General features: G+C 36.0%; 1 protein-coding gene across 1 annotated transcript in view; it reads left to right on the top strand.

The window, feature by feature from the left end:
* The first annotated feature begins 4,373 nt into the window (after nucleotides 1-4,373).
* The window catches only part of LOC121431810 (A disintegrin and metalloproteinase with thrombospondin motifs 6-like), a 40,606-nt gene continuing 19,011 nt past the window's right edge, over nucleotides 4,374-25,968 (top strand). The window contains exon 1 of the mRNA XM_041629533.1: nucleotides 4,374-5,761. Coding sequence (XP_041485467.1) covers nucleotides 5,675-5,761 — 87 coding nt within the window. The 5' untranslated portion in view covers nucleotides 4,374-5,674. The remainder of the gene's footprint in view (nucleotides 5,762-25,968) is intronic.

The raw sequence follows: 25,968 nt of genomic DNA, 5'->3' as shown, positions 1-25,968 counted from the left end.
ATTCCCATCATAACTTTGAAAGTTTATGGATCTGATTCATGAAACTTGGACACAATAGTCATCAAGCATCACTGAAAATTTTGTGCAAGTTTCAGGTCTCATGATTAAGGTCAAAGGTCATTTAGGGTCAATGAACTTTTGCCGAATCGGGGGTATCTGTTGAATTACCATCATAACTTTGAAAGTTTATTGGTCTAGTTCATTAAATTTGGACATTAGAGTAATCAAGTATCACTGAACATCCTGTGCGCGTTTCAGGTCACATGACCAAGGTCAAAGGTCAATGAACTTTGGCCGAATTGGGTGTATCTGTTGAATTACCATCATAACTTTGAAAGTTTATGGATCTGATTCATGAGACTTGTACATAAGAGTAATCAAGTATCACTGAACATCCTGTTCCAGTTTCAGGTCACATGATCAAGGTCAAAGGTCATGTAAGGTCAATGAACTTTGGCCATGTTGGGGTTTTTTGTTGAATAACCATCATATCTCTCTAAGTTTATTGGTCTAGTTCATAAAAAGTGGACATAAGAGTAACCATGTATCACTGAACATCTTGTGCGAGTTAGAGTAGTATTCAAAGTCAGCACTGCTGCTATATTGAACCGCGTGATGCAGGTGAGACGGCCAGAGGCATTCCACTTGTTTTAAGAAGGTATATCAGGCATCTTGATAATATTAAATTAGAATATACTTCGCTCGTTTGTATGATTACACACCTTTTAGGCTTATAATTTAAATTCAAATGAATGCGACAAGAATGGTCAAAATACATCGATAATCTATAAGGTGTGAATAAAGTTTTTTTCGTTATCTTTTGAATCTGATATTTGAAATTACCATACTCTTTTCTTTTCAGTAAGGTATGTTTGAAAAGGCGCTTCGAACGTGCCGACAATTTGTCTGACACATATTACTTTTGCTAAGCAAATGAACATATTTTGTGGATTTTATTTGTCAATTTATTTTCGATGACCCCAGTTCTCAGTAATAAGCCAATGTGTTTCAGTATCAGCGAAATAACATCCGAGCAGTAACGTGTAATCATCCGTTGCAATATAAGTTTTAGACTGTCGATGTGACAGACCGTAAAAATTCCAGCAATTATAGCTGGTTATTCATCCGATTGATATAAAATCTATCGAAGACATACAAATAAAATAAGTTACCCCAATTCACGTCAACCTTTCTTTGCATTCCTGATTCTCTGCATTAAATTGCAATATATAACAGTATGACATTAAGAGTAGAAGGACTTTCGAATGAATCTAACCTCCAAGTTATTGTGAATACCAGCTATTTGATATTTTTAGTCTTGAAGTGACTGTTTAAGAGATAGATAATCACCCCTAATCGGGGAAATGGTAGTTGATTGATCTTTAATACACGGTAGTTGACTTTATCTTATTTTCTTAATGTTTCTGTGTATATTTTGGATTGAAGCATTTCTATTTCCTTTGCAATTTTTAATAACTTTGACTGAATATTATGCACAGCAATTGCAATTTTCATAAACTCGTCCTAAAAATCACAAGGAAAAGCTACTTACATCCTACCATCCGAGGGCTAGACATTGATGGTGGTGTCACTCAAACGAAAAGTACATTTGAATGGAATACAGAAAAAACATACAAACACTGACAATTTCATGAAAATAGGGTGGCGCCTACTTGTATACTTTTATTGTTATCACTTTAAATATTATCATCATCATTTTGTAAGACATATTCAAATAGATTGAATAAAAGGGAATATAATAATGAGTGACATGTGGGTTAGGGTTCACGAAAGACAGTCGAAGAGAAGTTCTTCCCCGTTGCCCTATAGGTATGAACCCGCACATGCCACTCTAGACGATAAAATTTCATGTTGCGCCATAATCACTTTCGCCATCCAGGACATCGTCACATAAATGTTCGCGATGGATTCGAAATATGAAAGCACCATGCTGTTTAGTTCCGTTGAACAAGATCCCCATGCAAAAAGGATTTGATGATTGGCTATTTCCGTTTAGTGATTGATTATAAAGCTTTGTGAGCCCTGGTCGATAGTAGGATTATAGTTTGACTCTATTATACTTGGGTTCAAACCAGGCTCTTTTCTCCAGGGTTTTTAAAAAAATATCTCAAATGCAAATCCTTCTTTTTCGAGTAGTATTCCAATGTTAAGAAATGCATTTAATCCTATGGGGAGGTAAGTAAACGTAGACTAATGCGTGGACAATAGTCTTTCTACCAACCCAATGCACATGCTTTCAGGCACTGAAGCAAAACTAACTTTATTTTCCTCGGATTTAAGATTTCTTAGATTTTATTTCTTCTATACAATTATAGCGAAGGAATGTAAGATTTGTACCGAGAACCCTATTATATGCATTTACACTCATTGAGTATGAGGGAGAAAAAAGGTTGTCACAAGGTTGTTCATATGTTTGTTTATCTGTTTGTTTATTTGTCTGTTTCTTAGACTTAGAATATGTTCATAATAGGAAATATAATATATGCATGTATGTAATAAACTTGATGCGGTCATGCAACTTCTTACATAATGGTATGAGGACGACAAGCTGAATTCAACGCATTTTTATAGAGTAATCTATTGAAACTTTTTTAATATTTTGTCCAATAATAACTAAATCCTGCATTTGAATGAATTGATATTAAGTTGTATCACCTAGTTGAGCACCGATCATCCCGTGGCATTGAAAATTGAAGATATTTTACTTCTTAGAAATGCCTCTTTTAAAGGACAAGTCCACCCCAACAGAATTATGAATGAAAAGAGAAAATTCAAAGAAGCCATAATGCTGAAAATTTCATCAAAATTAAGATAGGATGTAAGATACGGTCTGTATGCAAATCAGAGAACTGATCACTTCACTCACTCATAAATTATTTTGTATTTTATCAATTATACTGCATAACATATTATTTTATTATTTTCCTTTTCGTTTTATATGTGAAATAAAGTGCACTTTGATTCCTCCTTAGATATGTAACATTGCCATGTTTCCATCCTATTTTTATTCGCAGGATGCTTCATTATTGCGTATAATCTATTTTAAAATGAAATATGACATATTTAAGTAAACGTTTTAAGCGAAATTTCAAACTGTCATAACTTTCTGATATTTTTTTTCAGCGCTATACTTATTTAATTTTTTTTCTTAATTCAATCAAACTCACTTTTTGTTAGGGTGGGCTCACACTTGAAATTCTGATAAATTCACCCAAAAGTGGTCCATTGAATGAACGTGTATGTCCTAAAATTAAACCCGGATTATGCCGGATATGAAAATAAATGATGCTGATGCTGCTACAAAAACTAACATGACTACTACTTCTACTATTATCATGATACTCTTTTTATTTTTTTTGGGGGGGAGTCACAAAGCTGAAAGGTGAACTGAAACATTATGACCCGTGGATTACCCCCCCCCCCTTGCCGAATAACCCTGAGATTCCACCTTCTCTTATGTAGTGCAATCGGTTCTTATCCGCTAAACGGGACCAACGGGACCTCTATTTCACGTCCTATCCGATGGATGCATTGTGATTTCCATCCCAACATATATCGCATGTGTCTTTAAACATTAAAGGGAGGGACACGTCAACGCTCGCTTCAGTCATCCACCCGCGGCATGGGTAGCCTCGAACCCACGAACTCACTTCATACTTCTCCCACAAGGCCACAAGCATCGCCACTGTCACCACCTCCGCCATGTATTTCCTCGAATTTCCTTTCTATTTTCTGGAGTGGACCCTTCGATTTTTCTTTGTCTAGGCCTATCAAGCGTTCCAATCTCATTTCATTTTTTTAAACATTGGTCAGCCCACTGTCTGGATAAACTTGGCTCATCAACTCCAATCAAATTTGATATAATACTTTGCGGAGAAAGCTTTAAATTGAGATTTCCTCGTTATGATTTCGATCATGAACTTGGAAAACAACAAAGAACCACATAAATATCCCAAAGAAAAAAAATAACCCGTATTCCTCAAATGGAAGTCATCTCCGAATATTATGTTTCGAATAAGATTCACCTAATTCACGCGTTCAACGCTCATATATACATAAAAGTACATCCTTTTTCAAATCCATTAAGACTTTTTTTAATGAATAGAAAGGTAGGTGCATGTACTGACCAATTTTTTAGCCGAAGAGTCATGTGCAGTTGTGTTACTGGCAAACCTATTCAGGAGGGGCAAACAAAAAGTCTGAAATGAATAAGAAAGAAAAAGAGGCGGGGTCACAAAAAACGTTCTCCCGCCAAAAAAACATTTAATTTCTGACGAGCAACAAAACGGATGGTCTTCAAAATTCTGTCTGGGGGAGGGACACTCTAACACATGAGCTAAACAAAAATTTGAAAGAACCATGTTCCGAGATTTATAAAGCTATTTTTTATTGAAATTATTGCGGTTTTTCGAAGGTGGAAGGAAAAACAAATCGATTATCTTATCTATTTATCAAATCTTTAATCTAGAACTTCCTTTAAAAGTATCAAGCTGTTTAAATCTGTCACTTTAATAAGTTGTTTAAACTTGTATACAATTTTTGAATTTCTTTAAACGTTTTCAACATCTTGTTAAAAAAGATATACAACTTGTTTCAAACTTTAACCTATAGATGTTAATAGAGTGACGGGCTTAAACGACCTGCTTGAAAATTTAAACAGCGTTTTTACAGAGTAGTCACAGATTCCCATACGTGGAGAGGTCTTTACTTTGAATTGACTGATTGATAAAAATAAGCCTAAGCCACGAATGATCGACCAAATATTTTCATTGATTTTCTAAATTAGAATTTTGATGCATCATCTTCATAATGCATATTTCTATCTAAAATGGGAACCTACATTCACGGTTATCAATGAATGTAATTGAATTGTGCTTTTAACCAGACGAGCGTAATTCTACTCATGAGGCTATTCAGTTGTTTGCGTAGCTTCATGCCCACCGGGTGTCTATTCAAAACAATAATTTTGCCTGACAGCTGAGAAGCTCACAATCCAGCGGTTATTAATCTGCTTTGAAAAATACACGAAAACACCCTCAATTTGATAACTACTCGTTCGTTGGATGACAATAATAACTGATAACAGACGATAGATAAAATAATTTCTGAAACCTTTTAATGAAATATTCAAAAATTTCTTTCAGAATGCCGTCGCCAATCCACCCCCTTACAAGTATGTCGAACTTTTGTCCCCGTCTGAATGTGATCGAAAACCACAAAAACCACTTTGAGCACACCATAATACAAGAGAACCATAACCACGGGCGCACGCGAAACGATCGAACTTACGGTCGAGTCATTATTACGCGCTATGACTGTTTAGCGGGACAAATAGCACCCGAAGCAGACGATATTTAGTACAAATGAAATGAGCAACACCGAGCCACTTCACATCAATGACAGATTGTCAATGCAGCGGGAGGCTTGAACTCTGTACAAAATTGTTACTTTACCACCCTGCTGGCAAGGAATTTAGGCACCTTTTTTCTCAAGATGATCCACATTTCTCGAGGAAGATATTGATCTATTTTCATAAATTTGCGGAAAATCACATTTGTTTTGTGAGAGAGGGATCACATTGTTTTACGATTAAGGGTGAAAGTGTGACGGATTTTACGCGGACAGGTGTAATCATTATTGACCAAAGTTCAAGATGAGATTTGTTTTGTGGAATGTAATCAATCTGTTTGTGATCTGGTCAAATGGAGGAGTACTTTCCAATGGAACACGTAAATTCAAGGTGAGTTCGATTGATTTTTGCCGCGGGGTTTTAGTTTCTTTGCTTTATTTTGTTTCCATTGTCATCACAAACTCTTCAAGATGAAAAGTAGGTCATCCACCACATCGACTTCCAAGGGAAAGCGGTCTTTTGTTGTGGTTCGATTTCGCATTATTGTGTGTTGATGTTGATTATTCTAGTTGCTCCTTAATGACATCGTGTTTAAGAGTTGTCATAAAGGTCTTATTTTTCATTGCATTTTGAAATACATTCTCCAGCTGACAGGGACAGGGTGGTCCTGAAAGTTAGAAAAAATTAACCTACTTTGAAAATGTTTTGTCATTATTTGCAGTTTCAAATTAATCTTTCTTTGGTATGATCTTTCCTTTACGAGAGTTTTATAGAAACAACCATTATTTTGCAAAGCAGTATACCGATTATATGAATTGAAAAAGCATGCATGGGGATATGATTGTGATTGATATTATGATCTTAAACAGAATCTCCAGCATCCAGCTGCATTATTTCTTGTCGTGTGTATATAGCCTTGTGTTTTTGGAAACTTCGTTTTAGGTTATCCTTGAGAAAAATCAACTACTCGTTCTAATCGAATTTCCGAACGTCCAAACTGGATTATCTTTAATCCATAAACACAGAGTTTATCGCTAGGGGTTTCTAAATCTTATACCCCTTATTGTGTTGTATTCCAACGAGTGCATGGTCTGGAAACAGTCATCAATAGATATTCATTCTGAACTCTATTTCTCGCTGATTGAAAACGTTGAATAAAGATGCATGGGAAATCTGCTCTGAATTGGGTTGAATTCTTCTCCAAATCGTCTGATGATTATTCTTGATATGTATACATATGATAGTGAAAAGTTTTTGCAGTTTTGCCGGTAGTTTTGCCGACTTTCTTTTTTTTACCGACTGTTTAGACTTCTGTTCTTCCTCTCTCTCCTCTTCATTTTCCCCTTCTTATGATGTACAGTCTTCAAAATTCGGCGCACTGATGGGAGGGGTACTTTTGGCCTTGAACCCCCCCCCAAAAAAAAAAAATATATATATATATTCTGTCCAATTCGCCATGCAAGGTCCTCCCAGAATTTGCTAGCTTATTTAATCACTGCATATAGTAACGGCATTTAATTTACATGTTGAGAATGTTTCTGTTCTAATTATTGGAGGCTCACCGCAGATCCAGGGGCCTATAGCTGCGAGCCTCTCCCTCCTCCAACCCATTTGTTCGCGTGTCATTACTGATAAAGTGCCCCTCCCATTGGTAAATCCGCATCGGTGTGTAACACTAAAAGGTTTTAATGATCATATATTGATTATTTCTACTCTTACAGGTGTATAGCACCCCCCCCCCTCCAGGCTCCTTCAAAATGATTGGTCGGTTATGCCAGATAAATAGAAGTGTTATGTTGTAAAAGGGATGGTCCGGACTGAAAATATTTTTATCTAAGTAAATAGAGTAAAATTTACAGAGCAAAGTGCTGAAGATTTCATCAAAATCGGATAACAAATAACGAAGTTATTGAATTTCAAAGTTTGTCAATATTTTGTGAAAACAGTTGTATGCACATTATCAAGAATATTCATTAGGTAGGCTGGTGTGTCACATCCCCACTTTCCTTTTTCTTGTTATTACATGAAATCATTTTTTTTTTCATACATGTGTAAATGATGTGTCTCCATTATGATGAAATAAGTTGCGGTAATCATGCACTTAATCGGCTGTCAATATAAAAAATACAAAAGAACAAGTGGGGATATGAAATCGCCAGCCCACCTAATGAATATTCATAAAAACATGCCTAGAACTGCTTCACCGGAATAATGCAAATCTTTAAAATTCAATAACTTCGTTATTTGTTATCCAGTTTTGATCAAATTTTCAGCAATTTGCTTTGTGAATTTTACTCTATATATTGAAATATAAATATGTCCAGCCTAGACCCTCCCTTTAACCCCCCCACAACACACACCCACACACACGCGTAAACCCACACAGCAAAAACTGTGGTGTTAACCGGTGTACATAGAGGACCACACCAGTTATTTTACACCGGTGTCAACTTGGTGGTGTTAGTTTTACACCTATAGGTGTTATTACAACACCTTTTGTTGTTACATTTACACTCTTTGGTGTTGTGTTTAATCTCTAGGGTGTAATTTTAACACCTCAGGCTGTGGTCCTCTATTAACACCAATTGGTGTCAGTTTTTACAGTGTACCATTGCACCGAGTTGAGAATGCCATTAATGAGATAATCGAGGCACGAATCTCTTGTTAAGAACCCCCGATGGGAACAGCGAACTTCAAATACGTCTCATTATACAATAACGCAGTGTAAAGTGTCATCGACCTGTTCAATCTATTATCCTTGTAATCGTTGCCAAACCATACGGTATCGGCCTAAATGATTTCAGATTCGTTGCTTTATTTTGAAGTTTTAGATGGTTTCACTGTCTGTATCTTACCTTCGCTTCATTATGCTAAAGGAACTGAAACACGTTCCATCATGGAGGTGAAAGAGTTTCGTTTAACTAAATAAAAAATAGAAATAATCAAGTGTAATCAAGTTCCAAATACGCACTTGGCTTCTAATCAAGTTGCTTTTGATTTGTATTTTTTCCGCACCAGACCCTGGTGATATATCCCAGGGTTTTTTCCGGTTCCCAATCGAGTTTAACACTTTCCAAGGCATGCTAAAAATGTTTCTTTTTGAAATTCGCAATTTTGTTGTAAACAGCAGTGACAATTTTCATATCGTCTCTTGTTAAGATTTGGTAAACAAAAATATTTTGAAACGAATTGGACAAAAAGTAGAGTCAGTGAAGATAATTGGAGAGGAGGTGTTCAATATTGTTTTCCAAAGATGAAAGAAATGAAGGATTTCTTTGGCAAAAGTGGCCCTATTATCGCCCCTATAGAAATACACACAAAAAGAAAAGAACAAATGTCATCATCTCAAATAATGTTGTATTTTACCTCTAAAAATGTGACAAGCACACACACACAAAAGAAAAACGATATTCACTTGTAATAGCAATATGGTTTACCTTGGATCCATGGGCGGAGCGAATAGCAGCAACAGCAACAGGCTTCGTGATACCTCTGATGTTATCTCGTAGAATCTTGCGATGGCACTTGGCACCCTCGGAAAGGGTGGTGCCAAACGATTTCTTGAAGTCCCGGGCAATCTCCCCCAGGCGTACCTTTCAAGAAGTTACACATTGGTGGATCGAGCCCCCCCCCCTCAATCCATCCCTCCCTTTGGATCTGTCACTGGTCATGTCACTGAAGTTCAATCACAACACCGCTTCCTACATCTTGATATGGCGGCCTGAGTAACATTTACATGTACCTCGAGCCATTTACTTTTGATCATATCTGAAGAAACAGAAAGGATCAGAGACAATGAAATATTTTGTTGTATCAACTCGAGGATATACGTCTGATTGTCACTATCCTTTTAGTCATTCATCTTGTTTTCGTATCACCTCTAGATAATAGGTATCTTCGGGATTGGGAGGAAGTGTCCTTTTTGAGGCCATTGAAGTTTTCTTGGCAAGTGGTTAGGCGGAAGTTCAAGGAGGTTTCAATGATGATTGCTGGAGGAACATATCCGATTTCAATTTCGAATGCCACCCCACCCCCCCCCCCCCCCCCCCTCTCGATGTAAACAATTTAGAAAAAAAAACAAAATTGAATTAGATAAGGCTTCGGAAAATAGGTTGCGGAGGAATTTGATATTTTTTACCATGACCATGTACACTAACTTATATTTCAGTGGCGTACAGATAGGGGGCTTGGGGCGCTTGCCCCCTCCCCGAAAAAATGAAAATTTTACGACCAAGAAAAAAATAGAAAAGAGAAGGAAATAGAGAAGGGTGAAATATGATACTATTTTTTTTTATATTATGTCAAATCCATCACAAAATTGGATTTTCAAAGTAAATTAAAATGTCGAAATTGTTCGGCTCGCTCGCTTCGCTCAGTTGCAATCTTTTTATAAATTTTGTCTGATACGCCATATCTCGCCCCCTGAATTTTTTTGGGGGCTCATTATGCCACTATTCCATCTCTAAACGCTATTGCGAAAGTAATACCCGAATACTGCTTATAGTGACCATGGTAATTATGGTATAATTACATTATGATGATGGATATTAATTTTCCTTCGTGTAACCTAGTTCAAATGTTATTAATAGTTTATTAATGAGCAAATATTGATTAAATGATGATTTCTGAAGGTTTGTAGAAATCCTTTGTAATCCAATAACCTGATTACAATTCTAAATTATTTCAAATAAAGTGTATTGCAGAAATTGTCAAAACGTTCAGTTTGCCAGAAAATTGTGTTGATTAAAACATTTGCTTGCATGTTTCAGCTCACTATTTTGTTCACTATACGATGAAATGATCCTCTGTTGGTTTTGTTTTAATGTATTAAATAAATACCAATGGGCACTATGGGTTAGTGGTAGAGCACCCGGCAATTGAAAGGGAGGTTATGGGTTCGATGCCCTACCGAGTACGTAAGAAAAATATGATCTCTTCTCGCTGTGCACTCAGAAAACAGTTTATAGCAACATATTGCGTAATTCGGGACCCAACTGCAAAGCAGTTTCTTAACTGAAGTTACTGATGGATAAAAAACGCTGTTTAAAAGTTTGAGCCTGTCACTGTAACAATGGGTTGTTTAAATTATCAAAAAATTGAATAACTTGTTTGAAATTTTAAATACCTTAAAACGGTGTTTTACCATGTTTACAGTGAACAAAACGTTATGATACTTTTTAGTTTGCAAGTAATATTGAAATCTTGTTAAAAAAATTGATTTACACAAGAGGAGGGGCGAGTTGGTCTTTTCTGTTATTTGAAAAAAGTGGACTGATGTCATGCTAGATGACGATTCGACGCGATGTGATTCGAACACATGAGAATACACCAAAAATTGTTTTAAAAATTCATTAAAGGTATTGTTTAACTTTATGAGCAGCTGATTTAAAAAATTCTCAAACCAAGAGGAAACATGTGTACAAGTGCATATATTAGATCTAATAAACCCTGAAATCAACCATTATTGAGAATGAAAAGCTAAAACTTCAAGGCAAACCCCGATTTTGTAAATAGGCGTCTTATAGACGCCTACATAGTACACATAACTGTATGGGATGATATTAAGATGGTGTTTCCGGTCACTTTATATTTCAATTTTTTAAGCACTAAATAATGATTTTCGAACGCAATTTTTTTCTGGGCTTCATTTTTGTAACATATCACAGACACAGGTGACAAGTGTGACCTTCTTGCTCAGATTTTTTAAAAGTCAAACCAATGTTAACCAATCACTTTAACTTGCTCATTTTTCATGGATGACTAGGAAAGAGTTTGGGAAAGATGGGACTGAGTAGGTATGACGTTGGCCTGTGGTGAGTGGATGAAGGGGGAGGGGTGGATGTATCGCTAATGGGGCATTTTAGCAATCACTTCATAGGCACTTTCTATAACACAGATAATCTTTTGCCAAAAGGTATTCATAATAAAGCAGCCTTTGTCGAAAATCTGTAAATCAAAACAAAAGTATCTCCCTGGATCCTGGGCAAACGATACAAATATTTGCAATTTTTGTTCGGTCCTAATCTTAAGACGATGTACTCTCCCGGTCCACCAACTTTCGACAAAGACCTCTATAATCTTTCCATTGTGATTTGACGGGCATCTTCAATAGATTCTAAACGTTGCAAAAAGCGTCTACGGAGTGGATGCTAAAATACGCTATTTTTACACCACAGACTTCCCTGAAGATTTTTTTTTTAATCTAAAAATCATCGCACCCTTGCTTGCCCTTACACAAAGTGCACTTTCTCCACTACCTATAGGCATTTTAGCATTATTGCTAGGCATGTTCCTCTATGTGCAATACTCAATTTTTTTATGATGATAATGTGAATAATAAAATGATAGTTAAATATGATATCTATAGAAATGATAAAATAATAATAATCAAATCTTAGATTAATTATGATAATGAATCAAATAGTAAATGGTTATAAAATGATTGTATTACAATGATGATTGATTTGGCAATAACGTATGTATGTATTTACCCCAGGCATGTGATTTTTTTTCACGTATTTTGGATTGTGTTTCTTATTCCCGTTTCTCATTATGTTGTAATTTGGGCCTTTGGGCCGCGAATGATTTCTTTTGTTCATATAAACCATTTCTATTCTTTTATATTATCTTACAAAGTATACATTGAGCACCTGGGTGGAGGGTGGCTTAGTAGGGATTGACGCCTTACCTATAAGAACGCTAGGCCACAATGAGATCGAATACAAGAGAATAAAGCTAATAGTTTTTTTTTTTTTTACTTTACTAATGTAGTGATTTTTGATGGATGAATTGAAAAGAGCTTGGATAAAATGGGGGTAAGAGGCATGACGTTGGTCTATACGGTGAGTGGATGAAGGGGAGTGGATGCATCGCTAATTTTGGACAAACAGACTCAACTTCCGTAAAATATACTTTCTCTAATATCCGTTTAGTCTGGGGCCTGGAGCGTTTAGGATTGACAGCTTTCAAATAGTCTGGACATCACCAGAGATTGAAAATATTCTTCCCAACTAAATAACAACATTTTTGATCAAACGATGCGTATGCGATGCAATTTTTTTTTATAATTATGGTTATCTGCGAAACATGAAGTCGACACCCTTACCATGCTTACCTAGTCATGAATAGTTAACAGCGGAATATTAAGGTCAAAATATATGATTTGTGAACGAACATTGATAAAAACCGAGTAGCCATCAACCCCTTAAATATTGATCGGCGAAAACTATCAACATTACCGATTTCAGGACTTTAGATTAACGTACCAATATGCCGATTGATTTTTGTATTGATTTTGGCACGATCTTCAATTGATAATGTGAATCCGAGTATCCTTAAGGGGTTGGGTTAAGATCATGGTCTTTATACGACTACAACATCATTTATACTTCATATTTTGGTGATTTTTATAATAATAATTTCGTAAAAGTTTACTCAAAACATTCAAAATTGTTTAATTGTAGAGGAATTTGGCAATTTGCAGGGGGATGAGCACAAAAATTACTTATTTCAAATCGAAATCTAAAACTATGACATATCTTAGTTACCCTTTTGGGCTTTCATTAATTTTCTTTTCATTTTAAGAACTATACTACTATACCACTATGCTACTATGTTTCTACTACTATACGACTTCTACTACTACTACTACTACTACTACTACTACTACTACTACTACTACTACTACTACTACTACTACTACTACTACCTTTATTACTATACTACTACTACTACTACTTCTATTACTATACTAGTACTATTACTACTACCACCACCACCACCACCACCACCACCACCACTACTACTACTACTACTACTACTACTACTACTAGGCCTACTACTACTACTACTACTACTACTACTACTACTACTACCACAACAACTACTACTACTACTACTATTACTGCTACTGCTATATCCTACTACTACTACTACTATACTTCTACTACTACTGCTACTACTACTGCTACTACTACTACTACTGCTGCTGCTGCTGCTACTACTACTGCTACTTTTAATAATAACAATAATATCAATAATAATAATGATAATAATGATGATAATAATAACAATAATAATGAAAATAGGCCTACTGTTGTTATTCCCCCTACTACTATACTACTACTACTACTACTACTACTACTACTACTACTACTACTACTACTACTACTACTACTACTACTACTACTAATACTTCTACTACTACTACTACTACTACTACTACTACTAGTAGTAGTAGTAGTAGTAGTACTACTATTACTAGTACCACTACTACTGTTACTGCTACTACTAATATTACTACTACTACTACTTCTACTACTGTTTTTACTACTACTACTACTACTGCTACTGCTACTACTAATACTACTACTACTAATACTACTACTACTACTCCTTCATACTACTTCAATATTTAAAGCTCAGGATAACTTGTGATAACTTGACAAATATTTATGTAATTGATTTAAAAGAAATGCCTACAAATTAGATAAATAGTTATATAACATTACGCAGTATGAATACAAATCTACCACACCAAAACACTAAATTATGTAAAGGATACCGAGTCACGTCAAACAGAAATACCCCTTGAATGACTGACGTTCTCTTCAATGTTATAGGCGTAATGTTCAAATTTCAAAAGAAAGCTCGAACTTAAGCAATGGTAATAATAGGTTTGCATCCTCTGGGACATTGCGCCCTGCCCCTGGCTAGGTCTAAATCAAGGGGCTTGGGAGTAATGGACTGACATGTTTCACCCCCCCCCCCCCCCGCCATAAGAGGGGAGGGAAAAAAGTAAGAAAGAAAGAAACAAAGAAAGAAAAGGGTAGAATAAGATATTTATTGTTAATCATTACAGCAAAATCTGAAGAGAAAAAAACGTTTTATATATATATATATATATATATATATATATATATATATATATATATGTATATATATATATATATATAATTATATTTTCATATTAAAATGGTCAATATATGTGCTACCTCCCTTCGCTCTCTCGCAACCTTTTTTTATTTGTTTACAAATGGGGCATACACCATGGATGTGTAATGTTGGACTCCTCATTTTTTTATTATTACGATACTATATCTGCATCCATTGCCTCGTGAATTCAGTATTTTAACCTTACACCGTGAGAATTAAATAGATTTCATGTACACACGTGCTAAGCTGCACAAGAGGGACACACCGAGAAATGTATGTTTGCATTCCTTACCACTGTACCAATAACAATAGCAATGGTTTATTGTGCAAATACTACTCACACGGCTCAAATAGAAGGGTAACATCCTTCAGCTACTTCTAGACATGTGGAAAGACGTGTTGAACATTGTTTAACTAAATTCTTTCTTATCGTTCAACTGTAGGAATTTATTGAAAAAAAGCCTATTGTGTGTTTCATTGTGATAGAAAAATACAATAACCATTCGTAAAACGCAATCACACATCAAACAAGACATTGCCATTGCATGAGTAATAATCCCCTTTTCAACACCTGTGTATATACGCAGGCTACAAGGAGGGCCGGCGCTCCGCAAAAAGGGGCGGGCCCTGGGGCGACTACCCCAACTTTTTCAGGACGGTGAAAAGGAAAGGGAATGAGAAAGGGGTGAGGAAAAGGGCATATTACAAAGATAGGCATTCTAACGATTTCATGGGTTATGTAACTCTATAATATCTCTGGTATTCAATTGGGGGGTGATAATGTCACTGACTTAACTCGTCTTGCCCCCCCCCCTCCCATATTTGAATACACTGGAGCTGCCCCGAGTATTGCAAGATCGTTTAAAAAATGTTTTCAATGGGAAAATTACCATAGGGCCTTTTTTCTTTTCGATGAAATTACAATCAATTAAAGTAAATACTTCCACTTTTCAGCTTTCTCTCCACTCGTGCATGCATGAAACCGGTTTGGAATGGCTGATTCTATAATGAAAGCAATTGCGAGATATTTTAGCCGTCAGGGGGAGGGGTACCCATGACTCCGTGTAGAACAAGTAGGATGACACCAGGCATGTCCTTATCAGGCAGGGACCAGTCAATCATCAGACATGCTTTTTCATCCCGTACCTTGTAAAACACTCCCTTCGATGTTCGATGGTATCTTCCATAATCTACTATCGAATGTAGGCCACCTTAAAAACTTAGTTTATTCATAGGTAGGTAGATAGATAGATAGATAGATATATAGATAGATACATAGATAGATAGATAGATAGATGGGCTGATGATGTCACATCGCCACTTTCTATTTTTTGTTGTTACATGAAATCATAATTGTTTCATTTTTTCATTCATGTGTAAATGATGTGTCTCCATTATGATGAAATAAGTTGCGGCAATGAATAATTAATGTAATCAGTTTTCAATCCAACTGTTTTAGTTATTGATAGAAAATTTTTGAAAAAACCCAATTTCATGTAATGAAATACAATAGAACAATTGGGATATGACATCATTAGCCCACCTAATGAATATTCATAAAGACATGCCTAGAACTGTTTTCACCGGAATAATGCAAATCTTTAAAATTCAATACTTTCGTTTTCTGTTATCCGATTTTAGTAAAATTTTCAGCATTTTGCTTTGTGAATTTTACTCTATATTTTGAAATATAAATATCTCCAGCCTAGACCATCCCTTTAAGGGTGACATACATTTTCCTCAGTAGATTTTGAAGAGGCCATCGTACTTAAAGGTGTGGTCTTACATGGTGCGGATGATATAAAATAGAACAACGGCTGCCTGGTGATTGATTGGTCTAATTACATAGGACGTGGGGCTCAGTAGCACAGCGCCCGCCTCATTGTGAATGGGAGGTCGTGGGTTCGAGCCCACCGAGTCAAACCTAAGACCGTGAAATGTTGTTTTGTTGTCGGGTGCTCATCTTTTTAGTATGGAGAAAACTAGGTCCAGCTGAGAGACAAATTTATCATCATCATCTATCAATGTTTAGCCGTACGATTATTATCAGTCATATGTACATTTATATGTTATAATTCCGCCGGGTTAAGAGAGTTGAATTTCAATTTCAGGGCACCTACAGCTCTCATGATTCATTTTTATGTTTCTTTATTCACATTCTGTGTTAACAAAGCAAGAATGTGTATTTTAAAAAAAATCATAAAAATGAATTAGGAAAAGTGTAATTCACTGTTATAATGGTTGAGCATACGTTATGATAACAACGACGATGGCAAAAAGAAACATTTCTCAAATAATGTTTATTGTTGAGTATACGTTATGATAACAACGATGATGCCCCCCCCCCCAAAAAAAAAAAAAAAAACATTTCTCAAATATCAATGTTTGTTGTTGTTATAAACGCAATAGCGTCGATGAGTTATCATAAGGCCCGTACACACCTTTCTATTATGAGATCAATCTTAAGTTTCGGGTTATGTCTATCGATCTTATCTATACTGCTTCATCGGGGATAAAGGAGAAGATCAAATGAAATATTTAGAATATCAGCTGAAGAGTATGACAATTATGTTGATGCATGTACAACGAAGAATTAGGAAAGAGATACCAATGTTCATATAGATTTTCACTCAACTATATTGCTGTAAACAGAGGCGACCAGAAATCGGGTGAAATATGGTTGGTAGTTGCTGGTTGCGGCGCGCTGATGCGTTTCCATGGTTACGCCCTATAAAATATGAAATCTAATTGTACATTTCAGGATATTGAAGCAAAGAATAAAAGTAAAAATTGATTGGAGAGTGTTCAGGTCTTTGAAATGAGGCGTATGATTTTCAGAATTGCATCCTTGAATAATGCTCGACAGTGAAATTGACCAAATGAACAGACTCTCTCCCTCTCTCCTTCCCCACTCCCCCCCCTCTCTCTCTCTCTCTCTCTCACACACACACACACAACCTCACACTCACACAGAGACACCCTATCCTTCTCCAACCCAACCCCCCCCCCCACCCCTCCCCTCCCCATTCAATTCTCCCTCTATTCACCCTTCATCTTTTTTCTCACCATTTCAATCTACTTCCCCCTTCAACTCGTTACTGCTTTTCAGTACCGGTACCACACCCATCCTCCCAAACCTCGATCGACATGACATGACCTAAATAGATATCAGGAAGTTTTATAGGAAACACTTCATGCCATACTGGTTTATATTGCCCTATCATGAGCTATGCATAAAATGCAGTTAGTTTTCTTTTTTATATACATAATTTCCTCTCGTTTCTCCTTTTATTCTATAATATTATATCACTTTCGTTTTTAACTAGTGTGCAAATTTTCAGAACATCATTCCCGTATTCAGAATCGCTGTTCGGGTAGTTTGTCGTAGATTTATGATTGGTTAATAGTTGTTGGTAAATCAATTCCCTGTATTGGCCTGTCTACTTCGTCTTCTCTTGTTGCACGTGTGTAAAACAATGAACTTAAGTGCCCCCCCCCCGGCAGAAACCCGGCGGAAAAAGCGCCACTGACAAAAAAAAATAATGAAGCATTTTTTCGGATTTTCTCCCTTCGTTTCTCATCTATTTCAATTTTCCCCTTTCCTTTCTATATCATTGTTATTATAATCATTATCATTGTTGTTGTTGTTATTATTATAATATTATTATTATCATTATTATTATTATTATCATCATTATGATTATGATTATGATTATGATTATGATTATGATTATGATTATTATTATTATTATTATTGTTATTATTATTATTATTATTATTATTATTATTATTATTATTATTATTATTATCATGATTATGATTATGATTATGATTATGATTATGATTATTATTATTATTATTATTATTATTATTATTATTATTATTATTATTATTATTATTATTATTATTATTATTATTATTATTATTATTATTATTATTATTATTATTATTATTATTATTCTTATTATTACTACTACTACTACTACTACTACTACTACTACTACTACTACTACTACTACTACTACTACTACTACTACTACTACTACTACTACTACTACTACTACTACTACTACTACTACTACTACTACTACTACTACTACTACTACTACTACTAATACCTGCTTCACTTCCTGAATAGTCAGCTTTTTTTACATGGCCTTATGATTTTGGTAATTATTTTTCGTTGCCACGCAGGGATACAGCGTGTGCTCTGATCTGTCAGATTGATGCTGGCAATGCTGGTGATGAAGTACTATCATACCCAATCACATCCACACACACTTGAAAGGGGACTTGATATGAAATGTGTTGGTTTCTGAGATCATTACTGTCAGCTTGCTTTATTTTGAAAGATGGAATCATCAATCATCACACAAATAATAAGTATGACCTTGAGTAAAAATTGAAGGGAGAGGACGATTGCAATCGAAATATCGTACTTTTAACTTAATATAGGATTTTCAACATAGTCAGCGAGCCCCCTGTGAATCCGGGTTTTACTCAGATGCCAACATAACAAACACGTACAAATTGCCACAATAATGCAACAATAATTCCATCTTGTATGAGGAGAGAGAATGCAGGGTGGAAGGACATGCTGAGAGGTTTAACGAAGGACCAAGGTCTTCCACAGACTGTCAGCTGACTGTCAAGTTCAACAAAATCTCCAGAGGATTGTCAAATCAGAAATATTACTTGACGGATGCACGCGAATGTCAGTTGTTATCATTGGCGGCGGAAGTCAAAAAATTTAGGGGGTGTCCACCTGAAATTTTGGGATGGACAAAGGTAAAAAATTGGACAAGCGCCCCAAAAAATTTTAGACAAGCAAAAAAAAACAAAAAAAAAAGTCATCAACCTAAATTTTAGGGGGGGGACAACACACGTTTAGGGGGGGACGTTGGAAAAAAATGACAGGCGGTGGACTTTTTACCAACAAAATTTGTCAAAACGTGGTAGTGTTTCATAAAAAATGTCCTTTAATGGTAAACGTTACCATCCAATGGTAACTTGCATCCTTGAAGTTGGATGGCTTTTTTTTTTTACCACGATAGTTACCATTGGATAGCAAAGTTATTACCGAAGTGTGACGTCATCAATTTCCCCTTTTTTGCATGTCAGCGTTTTTTATACCATATTTTGGGAGAGCATGATGACCCCTCCCCCACCCACGACCCAAATTTGGTGGGAATTGGTTCATGAGGCCCCAAGGTATGACCTCATGAATACCTAATTAGCTCCATCGAAGTCAGTGTATTATTGGCCCGGTTCCTAACATTTAAAACCAGGCCAATAACATTTCAATGGGGCTAATTAAGTATTCATGAGGTAATATCTAGGCACCCATGGACCGATACCCATTAAAATTTTGGTTATGGGGGGTCCATCAAGCTCTACCAAAATATGGTATCAAAAACGCTGGAATGCAAATAAAAAAAATTGTGACGTCATCACTTCGGTACTCTATGGTTATTATCTGCAACGGATTCCAGGTTTTCCGGGGGGAGGGTTATAATTAATTTGAGATATTTTGTAATTTGCTATCAAGATCGACATGAGTTGAGAATCAATACTGGATAGGGTGAGATTATTAGGAAAAATGATTCTCTTCTCCCTTGCTTTCTAGACGACAATTTAAGCGTCATCCAAACTCTCATCATCACCGGAAAACCTTCCAATCAGTAGATGGAGTTTATGTATTTATTTATTTAATTCATCAATATATTAGCCCTACGTGGTAAATGGACAGTTTAAATGAAATACGCATTGATATGAACGGCTATGACATTTCAAATCACTTCGAGTGAAACATGAATTTAAGAAAATTGAGCGTTATTTCATGTTACCATGGTAAAGTTTAGTGTAATTTGTCTGGAGATACCTTAACAGCAGGAGGTTGACAGAATTGCATCAGAAGCCAGCCAGCAGTGGCGAAGAAGAGATGCCAAGTTATTTTGGTTATAGGCCTACTTCGTTATTTATTCTTATTTACAACTTAAAATATATAGGCCTTTTTTGTTGTGTAGTAATAACATTTGAAAAAGCATCTCTATGTACGTCACATCCCCCCCCCCCATTGATAATCATGGTAATACATTGTCACTACCTGCCATTTGAGTTCTGCAAACGTGTTCAAAGTAAAATGAAATCGTTCTACTCAAACCACGAGTTCTTATTGATGGAAATTTTTGATGTTACAGTTTGTGACCTAAAAGGGAAATATTTCTTTGAACCCCCGCACCCTGGTAGCTACAAGATTTCTCAAAATTGCGATAAATATGAACGATTTTACGGGAAAAAAAATTGTGTGCTATATAGGTTTTAGCAACGAGTTTTAAGTTACGTTTGTATATTTAAGGGACATTACTTCAGAGAGGGTAGGGACCCGATTTTTTAAGTAGGTAGGGAATAAGAAGAAGAGAAATAGATATGAGAATGAAGTTAAAATTACGTCATCTTAAAATAATCCACATCAGTGGCGTACAGATGGGGGATTAGGGGCTCTTGCTTCCCAAATATTTTACGACCAAAAAAAAAAGAGAATGGTGAAATCTGATTTTATTTTCTGAATCTTGTGTCAAAATCTATCACAAAATTGGATTTTTGTAATAAACAATGGAGAAATTTGGATCGCTCGCTTCGATTGCTTGCATTTAAAAAGAAATGAATTTTGTCCGATACGCCGTATCTGGCCCCTCCCTAATTTTTGACTCATTACGTCACTGACCCACATTCCTTATTTTAATAAGGGGGCGATAAGGGGAATAGATCGAGAGAGCGAAGCGGCGGGGGGGTCATGGAAAAATACATAATTGAGGAAACGACATAGGCTTGTTTGGAATGCAAGGTCTCATTACTATTGCTACCTTAAACACCTGTTCCTTGCTTGACCTTAATCAATTATCGTTATGAACGCTTAAACTTGACACTTGACCTTGTGTATGCACCTAATGGAAAGTAAATTACCCGTCCATACCAGGCGTTAGTGTTACTTAACCCTTATGATTTGGTTTATACAAACTGTTCCACTTGAAGGCATGGTCGACAGTGGCAAAATGAGCAAACAATTTTGAGGGGGGCCGGGGGGGCTCAACGTAGCGTATGTGGTAAAATTTATAAAGAGTCGCGAGTGAGTGAAAAATTTGTCTTTTTAAGAATCAAATTTCATTTTCTCCCCGTGCACACGGTTCTTTATTTTTTTTAAATCCCAAGATAATTATACAATAAAAGGTGTATCCCTCTACATACAGATTACTGCAGATAACCAATATGACAAAAATAATGTTGTAAATCATCACGACCTTTAGAATATCCATTATTCTTTATCTAAGCTTCATGAAAATCATGTTTAATGTCTTTGATACATTGATTTATATTCTTCCATTCAACGTCACGTTAAAACTTCATACGTTACAGACTATGAAATAACACGTTAGTCTTGCGATCCTGCATGCAAAGGTCTACTCCAGGCTGAAAATTAAACAAGTCAAACAGTACTAATTTCATCAGTATCCAATAAAATAATTAAGTAATTGAACAATTTGAAACTTTAAGTTTTCCAGGGTTGTGTGGGAGTGTCGTGGTCTCGTGGTTAAGACTCCCGTCTTTCAATCTCAAGGACGTGGGTTCGATTCCAAAGCATGGCATGTTTTCCTTCATCAAGAAATTAGCCCACAATGTGCTGCACTCAACTCAGGTGAGGTGAATGGGTACCGGCAGGAAGTAATTCCTCAAAAAACTATGGCACCGGAATCGGTAGACTAGCTTATAGCCGGTGTAATATAGGAGCGCATTGAGCACTTAGCAAGGTGGATACGTGCGCTATATACAAATCCTATATTTATTTATTCAATTATTTATTTGTAACGGTTGTAATGCATGTTATTAACATGCAATGAGTGTGACGATGATGTCACACCCCCATATTCCCTTTTCTCGTTCTTTCCGCCTCATCTGATTAAAGTCTTCTTTTCAGCCTGGTGTATCAACGTTATATTCATCGTTTGAAATGGGAAAAATATCATGAAGACGGGTGAGAACCATATATTGTACGTGCAAGCCATTAAAATAAATATAACATGCTTAAGAGAACTCAGTGCTCCTGTCTGAAAAAAAGGAAATTTAAAACTTCACATCTCTTTCATATATGGAAGACTTGATTCAGTTGATAATAAGGTATGAAATATCGATATGGTTATAAGAAGGTCACATTGGCTGTCACGACAGCTCGGAAAAGGAACCATGAGATAGTATCGAGATTCAAAATGAAACACAAGAAATGGGTTTGATCTGAGCGGAAATTCATGCTGATGTGGAATTAAGGATGGAATAGTCACACATTTGGCGGATATAAGGAGATGATTTGGACTTAAGTTTTAGTTCCATTTGCTTGAATTGGATGACATATCATACGATAGATAACACGAATCGGGATAAATGGAAAATAAATTGTATTTTGGTTCCATTTGAAAATGTAGTCTATAAACAAAACATACGTGACGGTTTCGAATCCATCTTCTCCGATTCTCCCGTATTTGTGAACTTCTGCCGTAAGTTATGCGCATGCGCGTGGAAGAAGGCGAATGATGCCAAGGTAGCTGTGCTCTTTATTAACATTAATTTTCACAAAGAATATTTTCGTACCGTTGAAGTTCATCGTTTTGCAATAAATTTATAGAATATCACGACTTACTTACTTCATATCAATATTAAATCTAGGTCAGTTAGGTCAGAGATGTATGGAAAAGGAAAATTTTGGCCGTCGAAATTCATTTCTTCTCCTTTTCAGAGCTTGAAATACTTAAATTCATTACCATGGCAATTTGTCTTTTCACTTTCTCCGGCGAGATGGAAGTGTGGTGATTGTTATTTTACCGTAAAGGAAAATAAAGCTGTGTAAATGAACGGTATTCAATTCTATGAGGCGACGAGATTGATGGATATTTTACGAATCGCTCTTAAGATTTTACAGAGAAGTGGAATGAACCACTCTGAAAGTAGTCCGTAGTGAATTAAAGTGAAGAGATGAAAATGTGTCGGACATGAATAGCGAGAATATGATATTGTTTGGGTAGAATTCATGGCCAGTTTTCCACGGTGATCAATAATTATACAGATATGTTTTTATTTTTTTAGTGATATAATTATCCTGTTCATTAATTCAAACGCTGCTTAAAATGTCCTTTTCAGGTCAAAAATATTAAAAGAAGATAGCTCGTGCTCCGCTCTCTAATTATTTGTTAATTTTTTTATCCGGTGCTCAAGTTAAAACAAATCTTTTTTTTAGGTCAGTAGACAAATGCGAGCTTTACGCTCACTTTATTTCATCAGTGATATACTTATCGTTTAAATGCCCTTTAACGAAAAATGGAAAAAATGAAAATCCATATGTTATTGTTCGAAATAGACATCAGAAATAAAATACTCCGAAGATTTGTTTTTCCCATTTGATCGTGGACCCGGCAGCCGCTGTGCATCGCCAGATCGACGAGGCTCTATCCCTTTAATCGTTGAACGCCAAACGGGGTAACAGCAACTCCTATTTTGGTCTGACGCGAACTTACGGGGTTTGAACTCCCGACCTCCCAGTTGTGAGACGGACGCTCTACTATCTGTGCCAACACACCAGTCAGTATTTTAAAAAATCACATCGCGCTTCGCGCTTGCCTACTTTGAATATCCTTTTTAAGGTTGCTCATTTCACTCGCTCTCAAAATCAGTAAATTATGTTTGAAGATCTACGCAAGTGGGCGTATATGTGTTCACTTGTATATCAGTCCCCCTTACTGGTGCAATGGTGGGGGGAGGGCTTGGGAGCCATCCCCATAAAAAGGTCGGAACTGTTAAAACTTAAAAGAGCTCAAAAGTAATCTATGGGATTTGTGAACCAGCTGCTGCTGCTAACTTCGCTAGTCTTTGCACTAGGTGAGTTGATAGAATGTACTTTCATGTTTTCCTGAACACTGTCTCGTCTGAGAGATGATACATACAGAGGGGTTGTCTTGAATTCAATTTCATAAACAAAATGGTTCATTTCAAGCACCGTCTTAACATTTATTATTGTCTGAATGTCTTGTTTGTGACTTACACAATGTTATTTGATTCTATGTGTGTCTAGGGTTTTGTGGGATGGTTAGTTTTCAAAAGTATATTTGAATACTGTATTCCTTGCGATGTTTCGAGAACAAAACCAATTACCAATTTTGTATGGATATGTTTTGCGCATTAGAAATGCATCTATTATTATTCTGTCTATGATGATTTTAACACATGATTGTAATTAAAGATTCCCAGGTAATTGTTAAAAAAGGGAAAGATAAAAACCTTGTTTAAAGACAAAGGGGGGGTAGCCATCGCACTAACGGCCTACTAGAGCAGACGAGGGAGAATAGAAGACACTCCCTGGTCAGTTGCAGGAAGTTTGGCGGATGATTTAATGACAAAACCAATATCATCTGAGGATACTCACCCGTCATTTAGTGAAATTCTCACAAAAGCTTTGGAGATCGAATCGAGAAAAAACAGAAAACAGATGTGTTTCAGAACGTGTCTGCCAGAACTAAGTACCGTTGACAGGGCGTTAAGTGAGGCAAGGTAACTCTCTAGTGGTACAGTTACCCCCACGGAACCGACTCCAAATCGATCGATTGTATGTCATTGGATTTAACGTATTAGATGTGATCGGTATGGAGTCGGTTTCGTTGGTGTGACTGTAACATGGCAAAGATCAGAGGAGAGCGATAGAGGTAGGAAACGTCAAAACTTCAAAGGAGATTGAAAGTTTCCACCAGACTGGAAGAAAAATACAATGTGGTCCCCAGGAGACGTGAAATGTGATTTAACAAATCAAATATTGTCACCCGAGAATCGTAGAAATTGCATTATTCATGGCTCGTCGAAGACAGAGTGTTTTGGCCAAGGTCACGTGACAAAAATACAGAAATGCCACTGCCCCCCACCCCACTAGAATATATTTTCCTTCAAACTTTTTTTTCAGCTTTTATACATATATTTTTCTCGGTTCCTCAAGTAAGTTATTTTGACCGTGTGCACGCGTCTTTTGTTTCAAGGTTGAGTTTAATTTCATGTTTACCATGTACTGAGTTTTTAAATGACGCGTAACTCTAAATTCACTGAAATTACATAGCTCCGATTGAAATATAAAGATATTTTGTGATCAATGTCATAGTCCTTGTCCCAAGGGAAAAAGCATGAGGAAAAATGAGTAATTTGAATCATCGAAATTGAAGTAAAAATCGATAGTTCTTCAATATTCTAAACTCCTATTTACATTAAAGTTAATTTTAGTTCTGGTTTAGATATTACAGCCAAATTTGACGTAAATTGATATAACTATATCATCAATTTATTATCATATTTATCATTAAGGCCTTTTATTTTCTTCCTGTAAAATTAAAAATAAACACCTTAAAATCAAAATATTCTTCTTCACTATTAAAGAAAATATAAACTCACACGAAGCACGCAGTGATATATTTTTTTGACACTGAAAGCTTTCCATAACATTGGCCCATATTTAGGGCACACGAGTGTAATTCATCTGCGCGCAATGCATGCCGGACAGGCGTAAGTAAAGATCACATGACTTTGTTGATTAAAATAATTCATTAAAAATAGATCAAATGTTTGTATATCAAAAGAAA

This window comes from Lytechinus variegatus, chromosome 1, assembly GCF_018143015.1.
Source record: "Lytechinus variegatus isolate NC3 chromosome 1, Lvar_3.0, whole genome shotgun sequence".
Lineage (NCBI taxonomy): Eukaryota > Metazoa > Echinodermata > Echinoidea > Temnopleuroida > Toxopneustidae > Lytechinus > Lytechinus variegatus.
Note: the sequence above shows the minus strand (reverse complement) of the source record. Positions and strands in the feature narration are given on the sequence as shown.